At 46.0% G+C, this 27,222-nt stretch overlaps 3 protein-coding genes across 6 annotated transcripts in view; 1 reads left to right on the forward strand and 2 right to left on the reverse strand.

The window, feature by feature from the left end:
* The window catches only part of ASPA (aspartoacylase), a 40,595-nt gene extending 19,662 nt beyond the window's left edge, over positions 1–20,933 (forward strand). Inside the window, exons 6-7 of one of the 4 annotated variants that reach the window (XM_003912098.5) lie at positions 1,972–2,081; positions 6,480–6,996. In XM_003912098.5, the coding sequence (XP_003912147.1) occupies positions 1,972–2,081; positions 6,480–6,677 (308 nt within the window). In that variant the 3' untranslated portion in view covers positions 6,678–6,996. Of the gene's footprint in view, positions 1–1,971; positions 2,082–4,776; positions 5,116–6,479; positions 6,997–7,343; positions 7,483–17,336 lie in introns of those variants that run through there. The other 3 variants (XM_021928544.2, XM_009189366.4, XM_009189365.4) reach the window with 3 other exon arrangements.
* SPATA22 (spermatogenesis associated 22) overlaps positions 1–20,984 on the reverse strand; it is a 68,967-nt gene extending 47,983 nt beyond the window's left edge. The window contains exon 1 of the mRNA XM_017950261.3: positions 20,912–20,984. The gene's annotated coding sequence lies outside the window, so the exon portion shown is untranslated. The remainder of the gene's footprint in view (positions 1–20,911) is intronic.
* Positions 20,985–21,196: 212 nt separating this feature from the next.
* Positions 21,197–27,222, reverse strand: part of TRPV3 (transient receptor potential cation channel subfamily V member 3) — a 45,055-nt gene continuing 39,029 nt past the window's right edge. The window contains exons 15-18 of the mRNA XM_009189363.4: positions 25,757–26,031; positions 23,789–23,901; positions 21,916–21,995; positions 21,197–21,312 (exon numbers count right to left, since the gene is read on the reverse strand). Coding sequence (XP_009187627.4) covers positions 21,218–21,312; positions 21,916–21,995; positions 23,789–23,901; positions 25,757–26,031 — 563 coding nt within the window. The 3' untranslated portion in view covers positions 21,197–21,217. The remainder of the gene's footprint in view (positions 21,313–21,915; positions 21,996–23,788; positions 23,902–25,756; positions 26,032–27,222) is intronic.

A 27,222-nucleotide genomic window follows, 5' to 3' on the forward strand; every position in this document is an offset into this window, starting at 1 on the left:
TCCTATCGAACTTTCTGGCTTAAAGAAATGAGATCTGGTAAGTTCCCATCTTCATCTCGGAAGGTGTGGTAGGTTTTAATTCTTCCCTTTCCTGCATCCACATCCTGACAGTGTGATGTTTCGTAGCCTTCTGTTCAGAGAGACAGTCTATTTTTCCACTCCTGGAATAGCTGGCTTGCCCACATGACTTGTTTTGTGCCATAGAAGAGGCTTGAAAAGCACTTGCACGTTGGAGCTTGCTTTCTTCCTGCTCTTGGAAACCCTGTACATGTACCGTTATGTGCCACAGCCCACATTGGCCCGCTGGATAGTGAAAGCCTTTGAGGTGGAAAACTCAGGCACCCTAACAGACAGTCACGCAACTCCAGCTGACAGACATAAGAGTGAGGCCATCCCATAGGATCCAGCCTCCAGGTGAGCTGTCAGCTTACCACAAAGGCAGAAGCAAAATAATCAAAAATCCACAAAGCCAGTGTAGACGGAAGAAACTTTCCAACCAACCCACAGAATCATGAACTAAATTAAGAGGTGGTTGTTTGAAGCCACTAAATTCTGGGGTAGTATGTTATGCAGCAAAAGCTAACTGATACAGAAGTGATCACTGGGTATCTCCATTCTAACTCTGCTCTAAAGGCAAAGGAAAGCTTTCCTTTGAGTTGTGACCATAACACGCTACGGGCCCTACATTGGACCAAAAGTTCATCCTGTTTGCTCAGAGATAGCCTGGTATGTATGTAAACTACTCCTTTTCCAAGTTTCTAGGAATTGGGTTGTTTGATGTTGCTGCATCTTTGGAAGTTGGTGTCCACCACTGGCAGGCTGCCTGCATCGCAAGATCTCATTACTCAGGAGCTGTCCAAGTGTTTAATGTACTTAGTTAAGAAAAAGAGGCCAGGCGCGGTGGCTCACGCCTGTAATCCCACCACTTTGGGAGGCTGAGGCAGGCGGATCACAAGGTCAAGAAATCGAGACCATCCTGGCCAACATGGTGAAACCCCATCTCTACTAAAAATACAAAAATTAGCCAGGTGTGGTGGCAGGCGCCTGTAGTCCCAGCTACTCAGGAGGCTGAGGCAGGAGAATCGCTTGAACCCGGGAGGTGGAGGTTGCAGTGAGCCGAGATCGCACCACTGTACTCCAGCCTGGGCAACAGAGCGAGATTCCATCTCAAAAAAAAAAAAAGAAAGAAAGAAAGAAAAGAAAAGAAAGAAAAAGAGCACGAGACTGAAGCACCTAAGCTGCTGGAACTCCTCCTGAAAATATGCAGTCATAAAACATCATAGCTGGAAGGGTCCTCCAAGATAAACTAATCCAAGACCTTCATTTGGTAGGTCAAGAAGGGGAGCCTCAAGAAGTTAAGCATCTTGTTCAAGGCCACATAGCCAGGGGATTAGAGCCCAGGTCTCCTGACCCCCAGACCCAGATTCTTTTTCTCCCCAACTGGCTTTTTCAGTTCTGTTTTCTGCCTCTGTCTTCAGCGTGTTTGTGGACAGGGTGCTGACAGGAACATTCAAGGACATCTTTTGGCCTGGTACCATTTATGAACATCCTTAACTAAACGTTATCTGTTCTCCCCATCGCTGTCTTCATTTTGTTACTGTTGTTGTTGTTATTATTGTTTCTTCCTTACATTATCAACTTCCCTTTTTCCAGAATTTTTTTTTTTTTTTTTTGAGACAGAGTTTCACTCTTGTTGCCCAGGTTGGAGTGCAATGGCTCACTGCAACCTCCACCTCCCAGGTTCAAGAGATTCTCCTGCCTCAGCCTCCCAAGTAGCTATGATAATCCCAACCCAGGTATTTTTAGTAAAGACGAGGTTTCACCATGTTGGTCAGGCTGGTCTCGAACTCCCGACCTCAGGTGATCCACCCACCTTGGTCCCCCAAAGTGCTGGGATTACAGGTGTGAGCCACCGCGGCCAGCCCAGAGAATTTTTTTAGTTGCCATTGATACATATTGCTTTTGTCATAGGAAAAGAATTTCCTCCCTGTGCCATTGAGGTCTACAAAATTATAGAGAAAGTTGATTATCCCAGGGATGAAAATGGAGAAATTGCTGCTGTCATCCATCCCAATCTGCAGGTAACATTTGTTCTTTCTTTAAAGTGTTGAAAGTAACAATGCTGTACCTTTGAACGGAAGTTTACAGCTCACACAGCACTTCGCGCACATTCACCCATTTGATGTCTCAAAAGACACTGAGCGTAGGCAGGGAAGATGTTCGGACAGTCGTTCAATAAATACTTATGAAGTGTAACCTGTGCTGGCTGTGTGGACACATCAGTGTAGGTGCGGTCTACACTCGCAATGGAATTTCTAGTGTAGGTACACGAAAGTCTAAGTTGCAGTCTAGAAATGAAGATAGCCAGATGCGATGACAGGATAATGAGGTGGAAGAGGATTGATCAGACAAGGCTGCTTAGAGAAAGTGAAATTCCTACCCACATTCAACGGGTAGGAACTATGATGTCTATGTTAATATAAGGAAATACAGGGCCGGAAGTTAGATCCTTCCCATAGCCATGTAGCTATCACTGACAGATCCCGAGTTAGTGCTCTTTGCAGTTGGCCACATTGCTTGCTACCTCCCTGTGACAGAATAAGTTAAACAACTGTAACCTCTTTCTTCTGCCACCATTCCCCAACTCTCCTCAGAACCCCAGAATCTACTCCTTGCCTAGTTTTATCAATAATGACATAGTGAGGAAAGGGAAAAAAAAAAAAAGGCTCTTGAGAGAATGTAGGAGGTTTAAATCCAGAAAAGGCAAAGGGAAAAGGAGAGAAGAACAGATTTCCAAAGCCGAAGAATCCATTCCCCAGTGCGAGTGCCCTGCACACTCCCAGACCTCAGAGATGGAGGAGAACCTGGTGGATTATCCAGTCTGGGGCTTTCAACCCTCACTAACCTTTACGTAGAGAGCGTTTAAAAAACATAATAATAGCAATGGCAGGACTCCACTTTGAGATACTCTGATCTTTCTGGCTTGGATAATCAGGGTTGAAAAGCACTGATTGATCCAGTTCCTATCCCTGTTTAGTGACTCCAATAGTCATCCAGACTTGCAACTGAATGGAGTGGCCTCTGCCCAGTAATACAGACGAGTGAAGCAAATCCTGCTTTGTGGCTTAATGGGACCCAGGTGGAAACCTGAAGGAGCCTTAGGTAGTGTTTGTTTTTGTTTGTTTTTTGAGACGGAATCTCACTCTGTCACCCAGGCTGGAGTGCATTAGCGCCATCTCGGCTCACTGAAAGCTCCGCCTCCTGGGTTCAAGTGATTCTCCTGCTTCAGCCTCCCGAGTAGCTGGGATTACAGGCTCACGTCACCACGTCCGGCTAAGTTTTGTATTTTTAGTAGAGACGGGGTTTCACCATTTTGGCCAGGATGGTCTCGAACTCCTGACCTCGTGATCCTCCCGCCTTGGCCTCCCAAAGTGCTGGGATTACAGGCCACACCTGGCCTTAGGCAATGTTTTAAAGGAAAGGTAAAGACTGGGGGAGAGAAAGGAAGAAAGCACTATTGGTGACAAAAATATCAAGTACAAGAAACAGAGGCCAGGGTGATGATGTCATGGCAGGCTAAAACAGGATTTTTCAGGTTTTAGGATACTCTTGAGGAGTACAAAAATAATCCCGGGCAGGTGGAGAAGTGAGATGAATGAGATCAGTAGCAGACTGGGCTAGTGGTAGGTCTTGAAAGTTAGGAAGGATGGTTTTGATTTGACAGACAATATGGAATGGCTCGGTATTCTACAGGAGGAATTGATTGGTTAATTCTTCCAACAAGTATTTTTGAATGACAGCTAAGCTCATTCTGCGCCCTGAGATTCAAGATAGGGAAGGTTCCTCATGGAGCTTCCATCCCAATGGGTGAGGAGAACTGACCGTGAATAAGTAAACAATATGTAAACCAAATCATTTCAAACTGTAATAAGTGCTATAAAAGAAATAATATGAAAGACTAATACAGCAGAGGGTATAACAAAGAGTTCCAGTTAGACGGAGTGGTCACAAAGTGCCATCTCAGAGATGGTGGCACTGAAGTTGGAGCCTAGAAGATGAGAAGCCAGCCATGTGGAAGGCTAGTGAAAGGGCCTGAGGCTGGAACAAACTTGGAGCACTTCAGGAACAGCAAGAAGACCCATGTCCCTGGAGAGAAGGAGTGAGCAGAGAACGGTAGAGCCTGGAGAAAACACACAGTCTGAGACCCGGTTATGAGTCTAGATTTTGTCCTAAGAGTGATAGTTCTTACTAAGGGATGCTCATCGGAATCACGTAGGGGACCCCCTCCCAATGCCTAGAACCCACCACAAACTACTAACGTAGCACTTCTCAAACTCGAGCCACATGACAATTACCTGGGGAGCTTTTTTAAAATGCTGATTCCTGGCCAGGAGCAGTGGCTCGTGCCTGTAATCCCAGCGCTTTGGGAGGCCAAGGTGGGCAGATCATGAGGTCAGGAGATCGAGACCATCCTGGCTAACACAGTGACATCCCATCTCTACTAAAAATATAAAAATAAACTGGGCGTGGTGGCAGGCACCTGTAGTCCCAGCTACTCGGGAGCCTGAGGCAGGAGAATTGCTTGAACTCGAAGGCAAAGGTTGCAGTGAGCCGAGATTGTGCCACTGCACTCCAGCCTGGACAGAGTTGAGACTACGTCTGAAAAAAAAAAAAAATGCTGATTCCTGAGTCCTATTCCCAGAGGCTCTGATCTAATTCATCAGGGTGTAGACAGGGAATCAGTTGAGTTCACCAGATGATTTTCATGTGGCTCAGGTCTGGGTGGCACTGCACGACATCAGGATCTCCGCAGGTGGGGCTAGCCAGACGTGTGTTGAAGAAGTTCCGTTAGTGACTCTGGGGCAAGTCTCTGCCTGAAAACCACCGGTTCAGAGAAACAGTTCTCAGCCGAGCCACCCTGTAAATCATCTGGGGCCTCAATACAATAAACACAGAAAACAGTGAACTATGAATGGGTAGCATGACGGATTCGAGGAGGCGGGTGAAAGAAGTCCGTATCCGGATGACATGGTTGCAGGTTGTATGACTCCATGCTCTGCATGTCCAGACTCACAGATCTGTACACAAGAATGAGTGAATTTCACTGTATGCAAATTTTAAAATAAAATTTAAAAAGAATGCTGCCTAGGCCCTCCTCAGAGATTCTGAGTTGATTTATCTGAAATGGGCCGGCCCCTCTCCCTGTATATATGTATTTAACATCCCAGGCGATGATAATGTGCCACCAGGACGGAGAAAACTGCTGTGATGCGGCACTTCTCGAACGTTAACGTTGTACACGTGAATGTCGGGGACCTGTTAACCTGAAGATTTCGATTGGGCAGGTCTGCTGCGCCTAACGAAATCCTGCCTTTCTAACAAGCTCCTGGGTGATGCGGATGCTGCTGGGAAATGTTGGAAATGCAGAATCCCAGGCCCCCCACCCCCGACCTATAGAATCAGAATCTTCATCTTAACACAATCCCCAGATGATGTGCAAGCACCTCAAAGTTTGAGAAGAACTGTTCTGGGGTTCCTGTGGTGTGACGGCCATGGTGCTTGAGGGCGCAGAGGTCCAAATGCCTGGTGCAGGACCGTTCAGGGGACTCAGACGTGACCCTAATGCAGGACACATTTGGAATACACCCACCTTGTCTCAGACTCTCCCCAGCCCAGCACCACCTTCTCTCACCAATCCCTATCAGAATAGAATCTCCTCGCATGCAGGTGCGACATGGCTCATCTTTATACTTCCCAACAGTAGAACATCTTGCACACAGAAGACTCTTAATGGATATTTCCTAAATTTTGCTGAACAGAATTTAACTTGAGCTGGCAACAGGCAGACTATGCACTTAGGTAGACACGCATTTCATTTTGCCTTTTAATATTATAAATCTCTTTGGCTACATTCAAGGTAACCCTGGTATTGAAGCAAACTACTTTTTATTTTTTTCAGACGCAGGGTCTCGCTCTGTCGCCCAGGCTGGAGTGCAGTGGTGTGAACACAGCTCACTGCAGCCTCGCCCTCTGGGGGTCTGAGCATTCCTCCCACCTCAGCCTCCTGAGTGTCTGGGACTACAGGCATGCACCACCACACACAATTTTTTGTATTTTTTCTAGAGCTAGGATCTCTATGTTGCCCAGGCTGGTCTTGAACTCCCAGGCTCAAGCGATCCGCCCACATCGGCCTCCCCAAGTGCTGGGATTACAGGCGAGAGCCACTGCACCTGGCTGAAGCAAATGTTAATTACATGTGTCAATTATACAAATTCAAAGGGGAACTCTTAAAACTACTGCCAAAATTCATGACCCAATTTCAGGGCAGTCAGATCACTTGCCTGCATCTCGATGCCTCACTCAAGTATCTCTTTTAAAACAACAGAATACTGTAATTTGTTAGTTGTCTAGCGTCTGACATAAATTTTTAGAGGAGAAAAACCAAATATAACATGTGTATTTTGATTGTTTCCTGAGAGGATCAAGACTGGAAACCACTGCATCCTGGGGATCCCATGTTTTTAACTCTCGATGGAAAGACGATGTCACTGGGCGGAGACTGTACCGTGTACCCCGTGTTTGTGAACGAGGCCGCATATTATGAAAAGAAAGAAGCCTTTGCAAAGACAACTAAACTAACGCTCAATGCAAAAAGTATTCGCTGCTCTGTACATTAGAAATCACTTCTAGCTCACATCTTACACAGTGTCTTACAAATTCTGCTAGTTTGTAAGCTCCTTAAGAGCAGGGTTGTGCCTTATTCAACTGCATTCATAGCTCCTAGCACAGTGCCTTATTCGGTAGGCATCCAAGCAAATTTCTTAAATTAATTAATATATCTTAAAGGTACCATATTTTATGTATGTAGCTTATTCAAAGAAGTGTTTCCTATTTCTGTATAGTTTATTATACATTATACTTGGGTAGCTCAACATTCTTAATCAACAGTCTTTGTATTCAGAATATAAAACTGAAATAGATATATATATAAAGTTATTTTATTGTGCTTTGCTTTATTGCACTTCACAGATCACTGTCTTTTTTTTTACCAATTGAAGGTTTTGGGCAACCCTGTGTCTAGAAAGTCTAACAGTGCCATGTTTCCAATAGCATGTACTCACTCCTTGTCTCCTTGATAATAGCTTGATATTTCAAGCTTTTTTAATGATTTCTTATATCTGCTATGGTGATCTGTGATCGGTGGCCTTTGATGTTACTGTTGTTAAGTGTTTTGGGGGCACCATGAATCATGCCCATGTGAGACTGTGAACTTAGCGAAGGTTGTGTGTGTTCTAACTGCCCTACTCACTGGCCATTTCCTTGTCTCTCTCCCTGTTCTCCAGCCTCCCTATTCCTTGAGACACAATAATTAATAACTCTACAACAGCCTCTATGTGTTCAAGTGAAAGAAAGGGTCATCCTTGTAGAAATTCAGCTTAGTGAGGAAGGCATGTCAAAAGCTAAGACAGGCGGAAAGCTAGGCCTCTTGCACCAGTTAGCCAAGCTGTGAACTCAAAGAAAAAGATCTTGAAGAAAATTAAAAATTCTACTCCACTGCACACACACAAATGATAAGAAAGCAAAACAACCTTATTGCTGATGTGGAGACAGTTTTAGTGGCCTGGATAGAAGATCAAACCAGCCACAACTTTAAACCAAAGCATGACTCAGAGCAAGGCCCTAACTCTCTTCAATTCTGTGAAGGCTGAGAGAGGTGAGGAAGCTGCAGGAAGCTGGCAGAGGTTGGTTCACCAGGTTTAAGGAAAGAAGCCAGCTCCAAAACCTACAAGTGGAAAGTGAACCAGCAAGTTGCTGATGTGGAAGCAAGTTATCCAGAAGATGTAACTAAAATCACTGACAAAGGTGGCCACACTAAACAGATCTTCAGTGTAGTTCAAACAGCCTTCTATTGGAAGAAAATGCTATCTAGGACTTTCCTAGCTAGAAAAGAGAAATGAATGCCTAGCTTCGAAGCTTCAAAGGACAGGCTGACCCTCTTAAGAGCTAATACAGCTGGTGACTTTCAGTTAAAGCCAATGCTCATTAATTGTTTCAAAAATCCTAGAACTGTTTTGTTTTTGTTTTTGTTTTGTTTTTTTGAGACGGAGTCTCGCTCTGTCGCCCAGGCCGGAGTGCAGTGGCGCCATCTCGGCTCACTGCAAGCTCTGCCTCCTGGGTTCACACCACTCTCCTGCCTCAGCCTCCCGAGTAGCTGGGACTACAGGCGCCCACTACCATGCCCAGATAATTTTTTGTATTCTTTTAGTAGAGACAGGGTTTCACTGTGTTAACCAGTATGGTCTCGATCTCCTGACCTCGTGATCCGCCCGCCTCGGCCTCCCAAAGTGCTGGGATTACAAGCATGAGCCACCGCGCCCGGCCCAAAAATCCTAGGACTCTGAAGACTCATGCTAAACTGCTCTGCTTGAGCTCTATAAATGGAAGAACAAAGACTCGCTGGCAGCACATCTGTTTGTGGCATGGTTTACTGTATATTTTAAGCCCATTGTTGAGACCTACTGCTTGGAAAAAGAAAAAAAAAGATTCCTTTCAAAATATTACCACTGATTGACAATATACCAGGTTACCCGAGAGCTCTGCTGGAGATGTGCAAAGAGATTAGCGTTGTTCTCATGCCTGCTAACATGACATCCGGCCAAAGCCCATGGATCAAGGTGTCATTGTGACTTTCAAATCTAACTATTTAAGAAATACATTTCAGGCTGGGGGAGGGGAGAAAAAAGAAGAAAAAGAAAGGAAGAAAAAAAAAACATTTCATAAAGCCATAGCTGCCATAGATAGTGATTCCTCTGAGGGAGCCGGGCAAAGTAAACAGAGAACCTTCTGGAAAGGATTCAGCATTCCAGATGCCATTAAGAACATTCAGAATCCGTGGGAAGAGATAAAAATATCAACATTAACAGGAGTTTGGAAAAAGTGAATTGCAACCCTCTTGGATGACTCTGAGGAGTTCAAGACTTCAGTGAAGGAAGCCATGCAGATGTGACAGCAAGAGAATGAGAAGTGGTGCCTGAAGATGTAACTGAATTGCTGCAATCTCATGATCGCACTTGAATGGATGAGGAGTTGCTTCTTACAAATGAGCAAAAAAGTGGTTTCTTGAGATGGAATCTACTCTCGTTGCAGATGCTGTGAACATTGTTGAAATGACAAAGGATTTAGAATATTACATAAACGTAGTTGATAAAGCAACAGCAGGGTTTGAGAGGGCTGACTCCTCCTAATTTGAAATGAGTTCAGTTGGGTGAAGTGGCTCATGCCTGTCATCCCAGCACTTTGGGAGGCCGAGGCAGACAGATCACCTGAAGTCAGGAGTTCGAGACCAATCTGTCCAACATGGTGAAACCCCCTCTCCACTAAAAATACACAAATATTAGCCAGGTGTGTGGCGCACGCCTATAGTCCCAGCTACTTGGGAGGCTGAGGCAGGAGGATCACTTGAACCCACGAGGCAGAGGTTGCAGTGAGCCAAGACTGCATCACTGCACTCCAGCCTGGTGGACACAGCGAGCTTCCATCTCAAAAAAAAAAAAAGAAAGAAAGAAAGAAAGAAATGAGTTATACTGTGAGTAAAATGTTATTAAACAGCATTTCATGCTACAGGGAAATCTTTCATGAAAGGAAGAGTCAATCAATGAAGCAAACTCCACTGTTGTTTTATTTTAAGAAATTGTCACAGCCATCCCAACCCTCAGTGCCCACCGCCCTGACCAGACAGCTGTCATCAAGGCAAGGCCCTCCACCAACAAAAAGATCATGAATTGCTGAAAGCTCAAATGATCATTAGCCTTTTTAGCAATAAAGTATTTTTAATGACGGAATGTACATGTTTTAAACATAATGCTATTACACATTTAACATACTATGTATAGTGCGAGCATAACTTTTACATATACTGGAAAACAAAAAAATGTGTGTGGCTCATCTGTTGTAGTATTTGTTTTATTGTGGTGATCTGGAGCCAAGGCTGAACTATCTCTGAGGTATGCCTGTAATGTGTAAGTGCTAGTAGAAACGAGTTGTGCAGGCTTGCTATTTTTTCAATTTTTATATTTGGGCTAATAGTAATATACTAAGTATCCAGCCTATAAACTTCAGCATTCGTTGCAAAATCCAGAGGAGACTTTCAAGTGCTGTTTTGTGGATGAAATATGAAAGAGAAACGAGGGCTTAATGGTAAAGATGACATATGACTATATTAAGAAACTGAATGGCCCTTTGTCCACAAACACACAGTAACCCACACAGCATTGCTACTGCGGCATGCCCCCGGCTCTGCACTGACCTCATGGAGCAGAGAGCCTCCTCCAGACACCTCACGCACCCGCTGAGGAGCTAATGTTTCTTCCCAACATGAAAAATTTGTAAGAGGCCTATTCTTCACAGCTGTCACTTCTCATTTTGAAAGGATATGCCCACCTTATTCCAAGCGAGGTGTGAGGAGGTCTTTGGGCTCCAGCTATTGCCAGCAGAGGTGGTGAAAGTCAGTAACAGGGCAGTGGACACGCATAGAAATTGCAAATACGGTCTTTCAAGAAATCCTGCCACGTCCTAAATGCCCAAATCCCTTGCCTCCCATGATTCTTCTCCTCAAAGGACCTTCTACCGGACGCTACCCCGTCCCTCTCCAGCTCCACAGGGGCCCTCCCCGCCATCCTCTTAGTCCACAGCAGCCAATAAACAGCGTTTTTATTCCATGATCTGTACCCCCAAATGAATCCATAATCATAGTTTCAAATGTATTTCCCAAACATACTAACATCATCTGGAATGAATGAATGAATAAATAAATATTATATATTTATACGTTTTCATTCTTCCAAAGTGAACCCCACTAAGCCAATTTTACTCCATATTCAGTGTTCTGGAAAGCACATATTGTTTCTAAATTTTTCAACGTTTTTTTCTATTTTTGTACTTTACTGAAATTATTTGCATTGGAACAAACTCTCTTCCTTCTGAATTCTGTAGCAAAAATGTGATGTATCAGCTTTTGTAGCTAAGTTTTACCAAGCTTCCTTCCCCCGCTGTGAATGTTCCATTGTTTTATTTCTGAGTCCAATTTTTCTTTTTTTTTTTTTTTGAGACAGAGTCTCGCTCTGCCACCCAGGCTGGAGTGCAGTGGCCGGATCTCAGCTCACTGCAAGCTCCGCCTCCTGGGTTTACACCATTCTCCTGCCTCAGCCTCCCGAGTAGCTGGGACTACAGGCGCCCGCCACCTCGCCCAGCTAGTTTTCTGTATTTTTTAGTAGAGACGGGGTTTCACCGTGTTCGCCAGGATGGTCTCGATCTCCTGACCTCGTGATCCGCCCGTCTCGGCCTCCCAAAGTGCTGGGATTACAGGCTTGAGCCACCGCGCCCGGCCAAAGAGTCCAATTTTTCTAGGTCAGCTTTTTCCAGATGTAAATTTTGGCAAGAATACTTTATTCTTCCCTCAAATTTTAGTGATTTGTAAAATTTACAACATACAATTTACATCACTGTGATTTCAGTCAGCTTCAGGATTGATCATTCCTATCAAGTGTAATTTTCCCTTTTACAGTCTTTAAAGTTTCTGATTAGATGTGTGGTTTGTTTGGTTTTTTTTAATCTATAACATATTGCTCTGTGGTTTTAGCCACTTTGAGTTTTATTTTACTTTGATTATTTCTAACCGTTTACATTTGTATTTTTTCTTATTTATAAAATGGGAATGATCATAATAATAGTGCCACTTTCATGGGGTTACTATGAGGATTAAGTGGGCTAAGACATATAAGCATTTAGCCCAGTGCCTAGAACAGAATACATACTTAACAAACCATTGAAGTTCAAATTCCTAGCACAAAAGGCCCTTCCTGATCTGCCCTCCCGTCCCAAGACCTCCCTACACTCGTCTCCCTTTGGACCATCTCCGCTGTGGTGTCCTCCTCACCGTTTATTCCTCTAGGCCTTCACATAGACTGACTCCCCTACCTAGAATTCTCCCCCACTGTCCTGTACCTTCCACCCCACTCAGACTGTGCTGCAACTAATAATGCCTGTTTCTCCTTCAAAATGCAACCCAACTTTCATTTCATAGCCAACATCTTCTTGGTCTTCGTCTACCTGACTTCGTTGCCACTTTGCCCCTCCTTCTATCCCATCTTGAGGGCATTAGCAGTGTCTTTTTCGAATGTCTACAATCTAGTAAGTGATCAATAGAGGTGAGTTGAATAAATGAGCATGCTCAAACACCCCTTTCTCTACTGAAACATCTTCGTCTTCCACCAATGGCCCTGCCTTCTTTTTATCTTCCTTCCCAGTCACCTCCTGAGAATTGTCCCCATCACTCCCAAGTGAAACACTTCGTTCTACACCATCCAGACTGTTACCATGTCCCAAAGGACAGTGGAAGGAAAACACACCCATTTAAGTCTGCAAATCCAAAAAAGAAAAAGGAAATTTTTTTTTTTTGAGATGGAGTTTCGCTCTTGTTGCCCAGGCTGGAGTGCAATGGCATGATCTTGGCTCACCGCAACCTCCGCCTTCTGGGTTCAAGCGAGTCTCCTGCCTCAGCCTCTCAAGTAGCTGGGATTATAGGCATGCACCACCACGCCCAGCTAATTTTGTATTTTTTCAGTAGAGACAGGGTTTCTTCATGTTGGTCAGGCTGGTCTCGAACCCCTGACCTCAGATGATCTGCCTGCCTTGGCCTCCCAGAGTGCCGGGATGACAGGCGTGAGCCACCACACCAGGCCAAAACAAGGAAATGTTCACACTCAGCAATTCCCCTGTTTAAAGTCCTTTGGTGGCTTCTTACCTTGTTACGAGATCTCAAAGCCTCACCACGGCTGTCCAAGTCCTACATGCACTGGCCTCTGCCCACCCCTGTAGCCTTATTTCATGTCACTTGGCCCCTTGCTCCCAGCAATTTGGCCACATATTTCCAGTCCTCAGATGCACGAAGTTCCCTACTACCTTCGGATCTTTGCCCACATTTTTCCCACTTACTGAAACCCTTCCCCTTCTCCACACTCCCATTAGCTAAATGACGCTTACTCTTTATGACTCAGGCTAGGTGAGGCCACTCTGTCACACAAGCTCATTGACAGTACTAGACTGGCCCTTACCCAAATTGCAACCGTAATGCTTTATGACACTAGGGCAGGGAAAGTTACTGTTGGTCTCTTTGATTAAACTGCAAAAGCTCCAAGACGGCAGTGATAGCATTTGTCTTACTCTTTGTCATACCCACAGCACTTAATGCATAGAAGGAGCTCAGTACATTTTGCTGGATAAATGAGACTTGATCTGCTGAGTGTAAAGCTATCTGGAAGGGCTTATTTGGAAGAGTGGGGTGTCACTTCCTTCACAAGGGTGACCCCAAGATAGCCACTGGAGACCACAGAGGGTGGGAATGGTGAACCATGTACAGTCAGTGCTCCAATAGGAGAAGCAAATGAAAAGTGGCAGCTGGGGAAACTCTGAAGCCTAAGAGTCCCATGGGGGTGACCAGGGCCATGATGCTGGGAGAGAGGCCGATACAGGTCATGCATGTTCCAGGGCAGCAGGAACAGGGCCTGTATTTGTATATTTGCATATCCAACAAAAGATCCGTATTTGCATATCCAACATTTGCATATTTGCATATCCAACAAAAGGCCTGTATTTGCATATCCAACAAATACAGATCCTGAAGGGAAATAGCTGCTTAGGGGTGTTTGTCTGTTTGAGACGGGGTCTCACTCTGTCACCCAGGCTGCAGTGCAGTGGCACGATCTCGGCTCACCGCAGCCTCCACCTCCCAGGTTCCAGCTATTCTCCTGCCTCAACCTCCCGGGTAGCTGGGATTACAGGCATGCGCCACCAAGCCTGGCTAATTTTTGTATTTTTAGTAGAGACGGGGTTCCGTCATGTTGGCCAGGCTGGTCTCGAACACCTGACCTCCCGAGGAGGTGATCCACCCACCTCGGCCTCCCGAAGTGCTGGGATTACAGGCGTGAGCCACCATGCCCAGCTGCTTTTTTAATATCTCTATACTTCCCACACATACCGCCTTCAAGAGGCTTGTGATCTACCTGTAGAGACCTTTGTATGCCTGTTCCCAAAGCAGACACACCAAAAACCCTAGTCTAGTACTTGGCAGACAGTAGTTCCTGAACACCTACCAAGCCAATGATTGAGAGGCTCACTCAGAGAGGATTTCGCCCAGGGCTGCCCCATCAGGCTTGGTGGGTTGCTCAGTGTAAGACTCCAGGGAGGTCCCTGCATACTCCACAAAATCAAAGTCAATGGCACAGCCCAGAAGCTTACATCCCATCAAAGCAAAAACAGCACTCAAGTTTCCTCCATTCTGCCAAGAAAAAGAACGGGAACTTGACTAGAAAACAAAGTCAACCAAAAAACTGAGGTCTGTAGGGGATTAATGCAGTATAATTAAAGGGAAAAAATACTAGAGCCCCATTAGCTACAGATAAATTAAATGCTTAACAGAAAAAGTTCATTTTCAGAAACTACATATTAAGGGATGGAATAATTTTCACAGTCTTGAAACATAAAGCTCAAGAGCATACAGAGAGGTCCCGAGACAGGAGTTTTCTTGCTCTGCGTGAAAGGCAGGGCCGCGCGCAGGGACTCACACCTGTAATCCCAGCACTTTGGGAGGCCGAGGCAGGTGGATCACCTGAGGTCAGGAGTTTGAGACCAGCCTGGCCAACATGGTGAAACCCCATCTCTACTAAAAATACAAAAAATTAGCTGGATGTGGTAGCAGGTGCCTGTAGTCCCAGCTACTTGTGAAGCAGAGGCAGGAGAATTGCTTGAAGCCAGGAGGTGGAGGTTGCAGTGAGCTGAGATCATGCCATTGCACTCCAGCCTGGGCGACAGGGCAAGACTCTGTCAGAAAGACAGAGAGAGAGAGAGAGAGAGAGAGAAGGAAGGAAGGAAGGAAGGAAGGAAGGAAGGAAGGAAGGGAGGGAGGGAGGGAGGGAGGGAGGAAGGGGAAGGAAGGAGGAGGGGAGGGGAGAGGAGGGGAGGGGAGGGAAGGGCAAGGCAACCAAAGCTTAGGAATGTAGGTGCAAATAAATTTACAGGTTTGGTGGTCAGAAGTTGAAGGTGTTTCCAATTTACAGCTTCCATTTTCACTGTAAAATAGGGAATAAAACCAACTACAGCTATGGATATGGAAGCGGTGGGGTCACAGGTTTAAGAAGTATGATGGTTTTGAAATAACAAAATATGATGGTTTTAAAAAATCAAACAGAAAACTGATGAAAGAAATAGAACAGCTGGACAGTAACAGGGGTTACTATGAACATTAAATGAGACATGTATGTAAAGTGCATGGCACTTTATAAATATTCATGTCCTTCACCCCTCCTACCACCATCTTAAATGGAAGAAACTGTCTTATATTTGCAGCATCTATCATTGCCCATACTTCATGTTCAATTTTTGTTGAATTGGTTCTAAATCTTCACACATAGTAGGTGAGATACATTTTTTGAGTTGGACTGAATCCTTTCGGCAGAACTTGGCTATTACTGTCAGAGGGGTCGCTGGTGCACTGAGGAAAATGGTAGCTCTTGATACTAGACTAACTAAACTTCAGAGAACCTGGATCCTCCAGCCAGGAAAAAGGACTGTGAACTTTGCATGTCATTCCGTCTGTCTCCAAGTCTCGATTTCCCTACCTATTAAACTGGGATACGACACTCGCCAAACCTACAAAACCATAACCAACATGACCGAAAGAGCTTTGTAAACAGTGTAATATACAATCTCAAAGGCTGAACACATTGATGGAATCCTTTGGGGAGGTAATTTTTCACAGTATCAAGAATCATAAAAATGTTGAAACCTATTGACCTAGGCATCTCCTTCCCAGAAATACATCCTACGACAAGGGTTTCCACCCTTTTCCTATCCGTCCACCCAACACATCCCCACAGATGGCACATTCCTAGGTTTTGGACTAACGCCTATTAAGCGAGGATGTGAATCACGTACGATCCCTGTTTTGTTGCCACTCAACAAGATACAGCCCAGTGAAGGAAGTCATTCTGAGAATCATCTGAATTAAGTAATTCACCAAATGCAATATTTCACTTATTAACAAATTAGCTGCAAGTTCCACAACCCATCAAGAGAAGCATTCAAGACTTGGCATTCAAGTTGAGAACTGCCATCCTTATGAAATAACTCACAGGAATGAAGAACTGCATATACCTATGAATTAGGCTGGTCGGCAATAATGATAGTAACCACATCAGCTCTTTCCTATCCATTCTCTCATTGCTTCCTCATGAAAATCGTGTATGGTGGACAGGAGGGATTTATACCTTCTGTTCTCCAGGTGGAACCATGGGTTTCTATTCACTCAAAATAATTTGACAGCCAACAGGCATGATGGATAGAGCCTTCTTATTTTTTTTATTTCTTCTAAAAAAAAAAAACAACAAAAGGATACAGGTGCAGAACGTGCAGGTCTGTTACACAGGTATATGTGTGCCATAGTGTTTTGCTGTACCTATTGATCCATCCTCTAAGTGGCCTCCCTTCACCCCCCAACCCCCAACAGGCTCTGGTGTGTGTTGTTCCCCTCTCTGTGTCTGTATGTTCTCAATGTTCACCTCCACTTACGAGTGAGAACAAGTGGTGTCTGGTTTTCTGTTCCTGTGTTAGTTTGCTGAGGATGATGGCTTCTAGCTTCATCCATGTTCCTGCAAAGGACATGAACTCATTCCTTTTTATGGCTGCATAGTATTCCATGGTGTACACATACCACATTTTCTCTATCCAGTCTATCATTGATGGGCATTTGGGTTGGTTCCATGTCTTTGCTATTGTGAATAGTGCTGCAGTAAACATACGTGTGCATGTGTCTTTATAGTAGAATGATTTACATTCCTTTGGGTGTGTACTCAGTAATGGGATTGATGGGTCAAATGGTATTTCCGGTTCTGGATCTTTGAGGAATCACCACACTGTTTTCCACAATGGTTGAACTAATTTGCGTTCCTACCAACAGTGTAAAAGTGTTCCCATTTCTCCACAGCCTCTCCAGCATCTATTGTTTCCTGACTTTTTAATAATCGCCATTCTGACTGGCGTGAGATGGTATCTCTCTGTTGTTTTGATTTGCATTTCTCTAATGATCAGTGACGATGAGCTTTTTTTCATAAGTTTGTTGGCCACGTAAATGTCTTCTTTTGAGAAGTGTCTGTCCATATCCTTTGCCCACTTTTTGATGGGGTTGTTTTTTTTCTTGTAAATACGTTTAAGTTACTTGTAAATTCTGGATATTAGACCTTTGTCAGATGGGTAGATGGCAAAAATTTTCTCCTATTCTGTAGGTTGCCTGTTCACTCTGATGGTTGTTTGTTTTGCTGTGCAGAAGTGGACACAGCACTCTGAGAGGTTTCATGGCCTGAACGACTGACATTATCTGGCTGTGCATCCTCGGGCACATCGCTTCAACCCCCTGAGTCTCCTTTAACTCAAACTGCTTCCACAGCTGCTGAATGGTTCAAATTGGCTACCTGATGTGAATGTGCTTTGAGATGCAAATATATACAAAGGTGACATGTCTGATGGCTTGCTGGCTCTGTTCCTAAGCCGGAACCAATGATAATACTTCAGGTCCAAAAACTGGCCTTCCCTTTACCCACTCCTGTTACCAACACTCTAGGGTTTCCAGTCAGTCTGCACATTGGCACACCTAGGCATGGATAAAACATGGCCATAACAAGGCAAAATAAATATTTATTAGAAATCAAAAAACCATTTCTTCAATGGCACAAACATGTTCTTACTCTTTGTACGATTTCTTCCTTGAACATAGAGTTTCACACACACACACAACACTAAGAACAAGTAGGTAAATGAGAATTTACAAGGATTCGGCACATTCAAGGATAATGGGATGACAATTCTGTGTTTGGAACCAAGATCACAGTAAAAAATATGTAAATCAATGCAGAAATCAAGTACGGCTTACAGGCCCGGATGACGGCCCATCTACCTGGGCCCTGCCCAGAGCGAAAGGACACAGGTCACCAGGCCTTGAGGAAGGAAAGGAATGTCAATAATACTGGACTCTCTCAGGCTGGAGCCTTCTAAGAGCTTAATGACTTCACAGTACAACCTCCAGCACCTTCTCCCACATCCCAGGGAGGAAGGTTAAGCACCTTTTATTCCAAACAGATATATCACATAATGTCTAGAATAATGAATTCTTCTGAGGAAAAGTTTAGCTAAAGGAGCATTTACAGCCAAGGCACTATCTGAGCCTGGGAGATCCCATCCCTGGAAAACGCCTTCCCCTGAAATTACTGAAATGTCAATCACGGAGTTTTAAGATGTCCTGATAGACCCATGGGTTCAGTGGGGTGTGGGTGTGGGTGTATGGGGGGGTGGGTGTGTGTCGGTGAGTGGGGGTGTGCTTTTGTGCACCCTGTGGGCACACTTGAATTTTCAACTAGTCACAGGGAACATAGGGGACAATGTTGACTGCCAAATGAGACACCTGAGAAAACAGTCCTGCCTCCCAATATAAGCCAACTACAAAGAAAGACTCAAAATGGTAGAATAACTGTGCTTTTTAAAACTAAACAAATAATGGCTCAGGGAGACATCTGTGGTCCAAGAATCAGGACACTCCAGCCTCCACAGCTCTGATATGACCTTCCTGCATGACTTTGCCCAAGTACATATTCCTTTTGGAGCATTAGCCTCCAGGGGTAAAATGAAGGAAGTGGTCCTTTTCACTCTGATGCTTCTTGACTCATGGCTTCCCTTGGTAAACCTACCCAGGCTCGGACCTTTTGGATGAAAGCCTTTTGGGGTGGACACTGTTGGGAAGAATATCCAATACAGAAAATGGTCTTGCCAACCAATTCCATCCAGACCCACAGAGAGCAGCTCTCCATCACGTGTGAGATGACAGACATTCATCTGGCTCTCCATTCCGCACTTGGACAAAAGCTGGCAGGTTAGGCCAATAGAAATCGATAATTGGCTTTATCCATTAATATCTGAGTCAAAGCAATTCTGGATATGGCTTTATCCATCAACATCTAAGTCAAAGCAATTCTGGATATGGCTTTATCCATCAACATCTGAGTCAAAGCAATTCTGGATATGGCTTTATCCATAAGATACGGCTTTATTCATTAATGGATAGGACTTTCTCCATTAATATCCGACACAAAGCAATTCTGGAATTCCCAGCTCCACAGTGTAGAGCGTGGCATCATGAATCCTAACCACTTCCTTTCAGACCAAGATGTCTGTTCAGGCTTAATGCGGGTAGCTAATTCCAGATGTGGAATGCTGCTCTGCAGAATCTCCAGGCTAAAAGGAACCTTACACTTCTTCCAATGACCATTTTCAACAACATCCCTCACTAAGTGCTCGACCAGCTTTTGCTTAAACATCTCCAACATCTGGAGCAGCTGCTGGATTGGATTGAGCCAAAATCTTTCTCAATTTCCTAGTTCTGCCCATTCTGGAACACATCCGCTCCTCCTGCCTCTAGGACAGTCCCCTTCAAATCCCTTCTCCAGAGGCCCATGCCCAGCCCCCACCACTGTGGCTCAGAGTATGCAGTTACTCCCTGGGTGAGCCCGGAGGGCAGGGGCTGCTGTGGACTGTGAGGCCTCATACACCCCAGCCCACCTCTCCCCAACCAGCCCCATCAGGGGCACAGAGTCTCTATCTGCCCAGCTAGTCTGGCACACAGAGTGGCCCAGAGCAGAGCAACTGGCCCAGAGTGCACTGCCAGGTCCGCACTCCTCAGTTTGCCTCAAGCCAGATGAACTAATCAATCGCCACGTTATCTGAAGGCCAAATTTCTATTTCTGCTATTTAAGATTAACATTCACGGTTACTATTTTTATAATTCCACCTCGAACATTTTTACATGAATCCTTTCACTAGCTAACGGTGGCAGAGTGGATTTTCTGGTGGTTTCAGCCCCAGTCACCTGGCAAATCCTTCCGTCTCCACTTCACCTCTGCCCCCAGACTGACTCCGTCTCATTTCAGAAGGAGAACATCAGAGGATGAGGACCTAAAAATAAGCCCAAAGTCTTGGCAAAGGCTTCTCTCTCACAAGCTCCCCCTTCAGCTTCAAAATTCACAGTTAAAAAAAAAAATACTTCGTACCAAAGCAGTTGAGGCATTTTGTTAAATTCCCCCACTGAGACATACTGAGGTATGCGACTAACTGCTGAGTTCTAAGATGGCATCGATCGAGCAGCTGCTATTTCTGCTTCAGCTGAAGCCAAGATCCCAGCGCAGAGGCAGACACTACTGCGAGGCCAGGACACGGACAAGAGCCAGGCCCTTTCACCCAGATCGCGGCGGCCCAGCAGGACTTGCCCGGCGTGTCTCATGCAGACTTTTGTGTGTGTGAAGAAAAGCTTTTTGTCTGGCTCTGGGCACCCTGAGGCCAAATATATAATACTTACATCCAGCCCCAAAGCTCCCAATCTGTCTCCACTTTTAAAATCACATACTTCATTGTAGTAATTTTCATTCTTAACTGAAACGTCTTTTCTATATTGAAAATTTAAACCCTGTATTTCTTATGCTACTAAAAACCTGTCTCAGCTTGAGGCAGTGTGAACCTTGGGGCGTCAGGGGAGGTTCGCTCCAAGGATGGTCTCCTTTTCCCTGAAGGGTTCCGGAAGGATGTTTCCAGAGCTCATTCCCTTCCTCCCCCAGGATATCCGGCTTACCTCCGTCCCCCGCACACTCTGGGATAGGATCAAGGGTCTCCCCAAATTCAGGCAACCCAGTCACAGCAGGAGAGACGGTACAACGTGTGGGCTGGGGCTGGGGGAAGCTGGCAGGAGGAAAGGCGCCTTTCCCTGCTCCTCAAGGCTCCTGCCCCTTCCCTGCCACCCATCTCTCCCAGCCAAGCCCACCTGCAACTGGTAAAACCAGAGGCTTCACCCAGGACTTCAGGAGGCTCCCAGGCTCCAGACTGCTGCTGGCTGTAGGTTTACACCAACTCCTTGCCCAGTAACAAAATCCAGGATATTTTCCACTCAGACAAACTGACAACTGCCCCTCAGTTCAGACACCCACTGAGCACTGAGCACGATGAGGGTGCACTCTGCTTCTACACCAGCAGAGCCGGACTCCATCATCCCTCAAAGCCTCTCCGCAGGGGCTGTGACTCCGCCTGCAGCGCCAGACAGCGCACGCGCACGCCGGCTCCGGTTCCGCTTCTACACCGACGTTTCCGGGAAATCCTCTATTTCTTCAAAGGCATTGAGAGTGGTTTTGCTGTTGTTCCTGGAAGAATCTTGGATTTTGTTGAAATCTGCTTTTTAAAAAATATATATTTTAGAAATAGATCACTCTGCATAATGTGTTTCTTTGTCTTTTGTGTTTTTTTTTCTTGTCTTTTTTTTTTTTTTTTTTTTTGTGGGTGGGTTTTTTCCTTTTTTCCCCCGGGCTGGTGGGGGGTGGTGCGACCTCAGCTCATTGCAACCTCCACCTCCCAGGTTCAAGCAATTCTCCTGACTCAGCCTCCCGAGTAGCTGGGATTATAGGCACCCACCATCACGTTCAGCTAATTTTTGTATCTTTAGTGGAGACGGGGTTTTGCCATGTTGGCCAGGCTGATCTCAAACTCCTGATCTCAGGTGACTCACCCAACTCGGCCTCCCAAAGTGCTGGGATTACAGGCGCGAGCCACCGTGCCTGGCCTGCATGGTGTATTTCTATGGCTTAGGGCTACACCATTTTAAAAGTCATGCCAACTAGAGTTCTAAAAGTCAGAGCTGGAAGAGACCTAAGCAGCATTTCCATTCAACCCTCCCATTTGACAGATGAGGAAAGTCAGGACCCTTAGATTTGATCTGCCCAAGGTTACGTGGTCTGAGACAAGAGTGGACACCATGTCACCTCACAGCAACAGTACCTGTTCGTCTTACAGGCCCCGGGTCTTCGTTAAGGAAGGAGACGTGCGTCTTCCATTCAGTCCACTTCACCTCATTGATCCTGCAAGTGGGATCATCATTCTTACTATTTCACCAGTTCCTCATGGAGTGCAAACAAATAACCCTGGTTTGGGACGTCCTGGTGTCTACACAGCTCCCCTTCTGTCTGTCCTGAAGATCAGGAGCACCGCTGACCCCACTGGTCACACCAGCGTTGTTGGAGTTTGAACTCTATCCCCATCTCCATGTCCCCAGGCCTCAGAGAATCAGTTCTCCTTCCATTGTAGGGAACTCAGAAATCCTGCAAGTTGCTCAGACAGGTATAAAGGGTCCAACTTCAGACAACAGCAGCTGTGCCTGACTGGTGACAGCCCAAGGGGAAGCGGGGACAGACAGAGGGAGGGACCGGGCCGCGAGGGTGTGAAGATTAAACTCCAAGTGTAGCTGGGGTTGAGGAGGCACGAAGAGCCTGTGGTTAGGGTCTATGCCCTAACAAGAGTGGGTGGCGTCTGAGGTGTTCGAATACAACCATAGGCATTGATGTGACTTAAATTCACATCCAGAGAAGGTCTCTAGAGTGAAGGTGGCAACATCAGAAATGTTCGTTAGGGTAATCATTGCGGTCAGAAATGAAGCTTTCCAGGGGGTGGGGTTTCAGTCAGAGAAGTGGGTTAAGGTCATACTCGAAGAAGGTGGTCCGTGGGCTCAGGCAGCTGGGTCAGGGTAGGAGGAGGTGGGCTTATCTGAAAAGGTGGTCATGGAACCGGGCACGGTGGCTCCCGCCTGTAATCCCAGCACTTTGGGAGGCCAAGGCAGGTGGATCACTTGAGGCCAGGAGTTCAAGACCAGCCTGGCCAACATGATGAAACCCCGTCTCTACTAAAAATACAAAAATTATCCAGGCGTGGTGGCGTGTGCCTGTAGTCCCAGCTACTGGGGAGGCTGAGGCATAAGAATCGCTTGAACTGGGGAGGCTGAGGCGTGCTGGCGAGATCGTACCACCGCACTCCAGCCTGGAACTCCATTTAAAAAAAAAAAGAAAGAAAGAAAAGAAAAGAAAAGAAAAAGAAAAGGTGGTCATGGGATAAGTAAGGACTTAAAAAAAAAAAAAAAATCAAAAAGCCAGAGATCTGTCAAAGTAGCTGTGTCACTTTCCATCTGCCAGGGGCAAAATGGGACTCAAGTCACCCGGGGTCACAGGAACTCACACAGGTAAACAGCAGGAAAAGGAGTGCCAAGCAGGCAGATCTTCCCTAAAGCAGATAGCAAACAGAGAGACCGTGGAGGCACCTTCAAAAAGGCAGAGAGAGGGGTTGGGCGTGGTAGCTCACGTCTGTAATCCCAGCACTTTGGGAGGCCGAGGTGGGTGGATGACCTGAGGTCAGGAGTTCGAGACCAGCCTGACCAATGTGGTGAAACTCTGCCTCTACTAAAAATACAAAATTAGCTGGGTGGAGTGGTACATGCCGGTAATCCCAGCTACTCAGGAGGCTGAAGCAGGAGAATTGCTTGAACCCAGGAGGCAGAGGTTGCAGTGAGCCAAGATCGTGCCATTGTACTCCAGCCCGGGCAACAAGAGCAAAACTCTGTCTCAAAAACAGAAAAAAAAAAGGCAGAGAGGGGAGACACTGTTGGCAGTCTCCTTCTCTTTCTCTTCTGAAGCTCGGGAACCCCCATCCCAGGGCCCTACAACCCCAAAAGCAAATTCCTTCTTCCGAGGAGGCCACTGGGAGAGACAGCAGCTGCGGTTATGGTGAGCAAGCAGCGGCACTGTTTCTCTAACATCTTGTCACTGACCTGCCCCTCTCTACCCACCCCAAAGACCACCGCCCCAGGGCCCTTCCCCTTTGTTACCGCAAACACAGTCGGAAATCTTCCCCGGCCACTCGGCACAGCTCTCCCATCCGGAATCTGCTCCTCAGCCATTCTGGTAACATTTTCTCAAACTCCAAGATGGTCCTGGCTCTCTGGGGACATAAGCAAGTCTAAGGAGTAGGCACTCGCACTCACAAGCACACACAAGTGCACACACACCGTCAGTGAGCCCACTCCCCCCTCGCCCCATGGTTAACGGATCGGAAGGGTTTGGCTGATCTACAGAATTCAAAGACAAAAAAGCAGGACAGGCGCAGTGGCTCACGCCTGTAATCCTAACACTTTGGGAGGCCAAGGCGGGTGGATCACCTGAGGTTAGGAGATCGAGACCAGCCTGGCCAACGTGGTGAAACCCTGTCTGTACTAAAAACACAAAAATTAGCTGGGCCTGTGTCAGATGTCTATAATCCCAGCTACTCAGGAGGCTGAAGCAGGAGAATCACTTGAACCCAGGGGTTGAAGGTTGCAGTGAGCCGAGATCCCTCCACTGCACTCCAGCCTGGGCGACAGAGCGAAACTCCATGATATAAATAGTATTTCTGAAAGCCCAGGAGCTTCCTATCTGACAGTGCTGGGGTCCTGGAATCCCATGGCAGAGGACCATTCGAACATCATTCAGTCCCACCCCCTCCCAGGCTTGGAACTTCTCTGCTGTTTCCTGGCCATAATTTTTCCAGTCTCTCTTGAGTAGTATCAACAAACCAATTAAGAGGGCCTTGGCCAGGTACAGTGGCTCACACCTGTAATCCCAGCACTTTGGGAGGCTGAGGCAGGTGAATCGCTTTGAGCTCAGGAGTATGAGGCCAGCCTGGGCAACATGGTGAAACCCTATCTTTACAAAAAAATACAAAATGACCCAGGTGTGGTGGCGCATGCCTGTAATCCCAGCTATTTGGGAGGCTGAGGTGGGAGAATCGCTTGAGCCCGGGAGGCAGAGGTTGCAGTGAGCTGATATCGCGCCACTGCACTCCAGCCTGGGCAACAGAGCAAGACCCTGTCTCAAAAAAAAAAAAAAAAAAGGAGAAAGGCCTTAATAATGAGAAACTTCTATGTGTCACATCAAAGTTTTTCTCCCTGAAGTACCCCCATGTACCTCTGCCTTCTGGGACCACAGAAGGGGTCTGCTCCCTCTTTCACAAGTTGCTCTGCAGATATCTGAAGGCACTCTCACCTTTATCAATAAGCATTTCATTTTTTTTCTGTTTTTGAGACAGAGTTTTTGCTCTGTCACCCAGGCTGGAGTGCAATGGCATGATCTCCACTCACTGCAACTTCCACTTCCTGGGTTCAAGCGATTCTCCTGCCTCAGCCTCCCAAGTAGCTGGGATTACAGGCGCCCACTACCACACCCGGCAAGTTTTTGTATTTTTAGTCGAGATGAGGTTTCACCAGGTTGGCCAAGCTAGTCTCAAACTCTTGACCTCAGGTGATCCACCCGACTCGGCCTCCCAAAGTACTAAGATTACAGGGGTGAGCCACCATGCCTGGCCGCCAACAACTATTTCTTAAGAGGCAGTCTCCAGTCCTCTCCCAAACCTGGTTACCACCTCGGGACCCATCCTATGCATTGGTTTCCTCAGCACGTAAGAAGTGTTCAGGCCAGGATAGAATAGAGCAGAACTGTCACCTCCATTGTCCTAGGCGCTGTACTCCTCTTAATACAACCTAAGGTCATACTTCAACATCCATCAATCACACTGTCAACCCTGAGCACAGCACCCCTGTAAGCCTGAGTTTTTCTACACATGCTGTTGCACAGCCACACTTCGTAGACCCTACACTCAAAGAACCTAGGCTAAGGCTTCCTCAATCCTGGCCACACACTGAGCAGCTTGTGCAGATTCTCAGGCCCCACCACAGACCCACTGGTGCTGACAGTAGTCAATGACCATGTGCTGAACTGAATCCCATGGAGGCCCCCGCCCCGGGGTCTCCACCTAGACTCACCTGCAGGCGCCAGATACGCTCGCTCTCCTTGGAGACGTTCTCCACAGTCTCGCCCATCAGGGCAATGAGCATGTTGAGGAGCAGAACGAAGGTGAGGATGACGTAGGTGATGAGCAGGAACAGAAAGAGAATGGGATACTTGGAGTTCTGCTGGATGTTCAGGTCACCCAGGCCGATGGTGAGCTTGAAGAGTTCCAGCACCGCGTCGCTGAAGCTGCCGTAGGAGCTGCAGTCCTTGTTGTCTTTGGGACACTTCTCGATCAGTGAGGCCAGGGCTAGGGGAACATAACAGGGTGCTCTCCTCAGCTCTCCGCCTGGTGAATTACTCTACAAGCTTGCGTGTATTTGCCCACACGACAAGCCTGCTGCCTCCTTCTCTCTGGCCATTAAATCCCATCTCCAGCTTCAGGTCCTCCCAAAGCCTCATCAGGACGGCTTCTCTGCCCTGGCCTCCTGCAGAAAGCCCTTCCACCTAACAAAGCCCAGAGTCTTCTCTCCTTCCTCTACCCCACAGTCGGCCCTTGATCACTTCCAGCCTTGCAGAGTTGCTAATTATAATCCACGTGTGTGTCCCTGGCTCCCCAGCTAGTCTTTGAGCTCCTGACTTCCTCTAGCCTGAGTCATTTTCCTCAAGGCTGTAAGATCCTGAGTCTCCTCCTAATGCTCTGTTGTGAGTTCCCCATGAGCAAGACCAGGCTCACACTTCCCTTCTTTCCAACACACCACAGTAGAGGTTCACTGCTGGATGGATGGATGGATGGATGGATATGGATGGATGGATGGATGGATGGATGGATGGATGATTAGATGGATGATTGCATGGATGAATGAATGGATGGATGGATGGATGATTAGATGGATGGATGAATGGATGGATGGATGATTGGATGGATGGATGGATGGATGGATGGATGGATGGATGGATGGATAGATGGATAGACAGGTGGATGGATGGATGGATGGATGATCAGATGGATAGTGGAATGGAATAATTAGATAGATAATTAAGATAGATAGATAGATAATCAAATAGATAGATAGATAAAATAGTGAATAGAATAGAAAGAGATAGATAAATAGATAATTAAATAGATAGATAGATTAGCAGATAGAATAATTAAATAGAATGCGATAAATCGTCGATAAGATAATTAGATAAAATAGAATAAATAGATAGATAAGATAAGATAGATAAATAGATAAACAAGTATTAAGATATAGATAGATGAATGAATAATCAAATAGATAGATAAGATAAAATAATTAAGATAAATAGAAAGAATAGATAAAATAGATAATTAAATAGATACGATAAATTGTCGAATGAATAATTAAATAGATAGATAAATAGATAAATTGAATGATGCAAGATAGATGTCGAATAGATGGATAGATGGATGGATGGATGGATAGATGGATAGATAGGTGGATGAGCAAATTAAATGAGAGAGTAAATAGATGGATTA

The sequence above is a fragment of the Papio anubis genome, chromosome 17 (assembly GCF_008728515.1).
Source record: "Papio anubis isolate 15944 chromosome 17, Panubis1.0, whole genome shotgun sequence".
In the NCBI taxonomy this organism is placed as follows: Eukaryota; Metazoa; Chordata; class Mammalia; order Primates; family Cercopithecidae; genus Papio; species Papio anubis.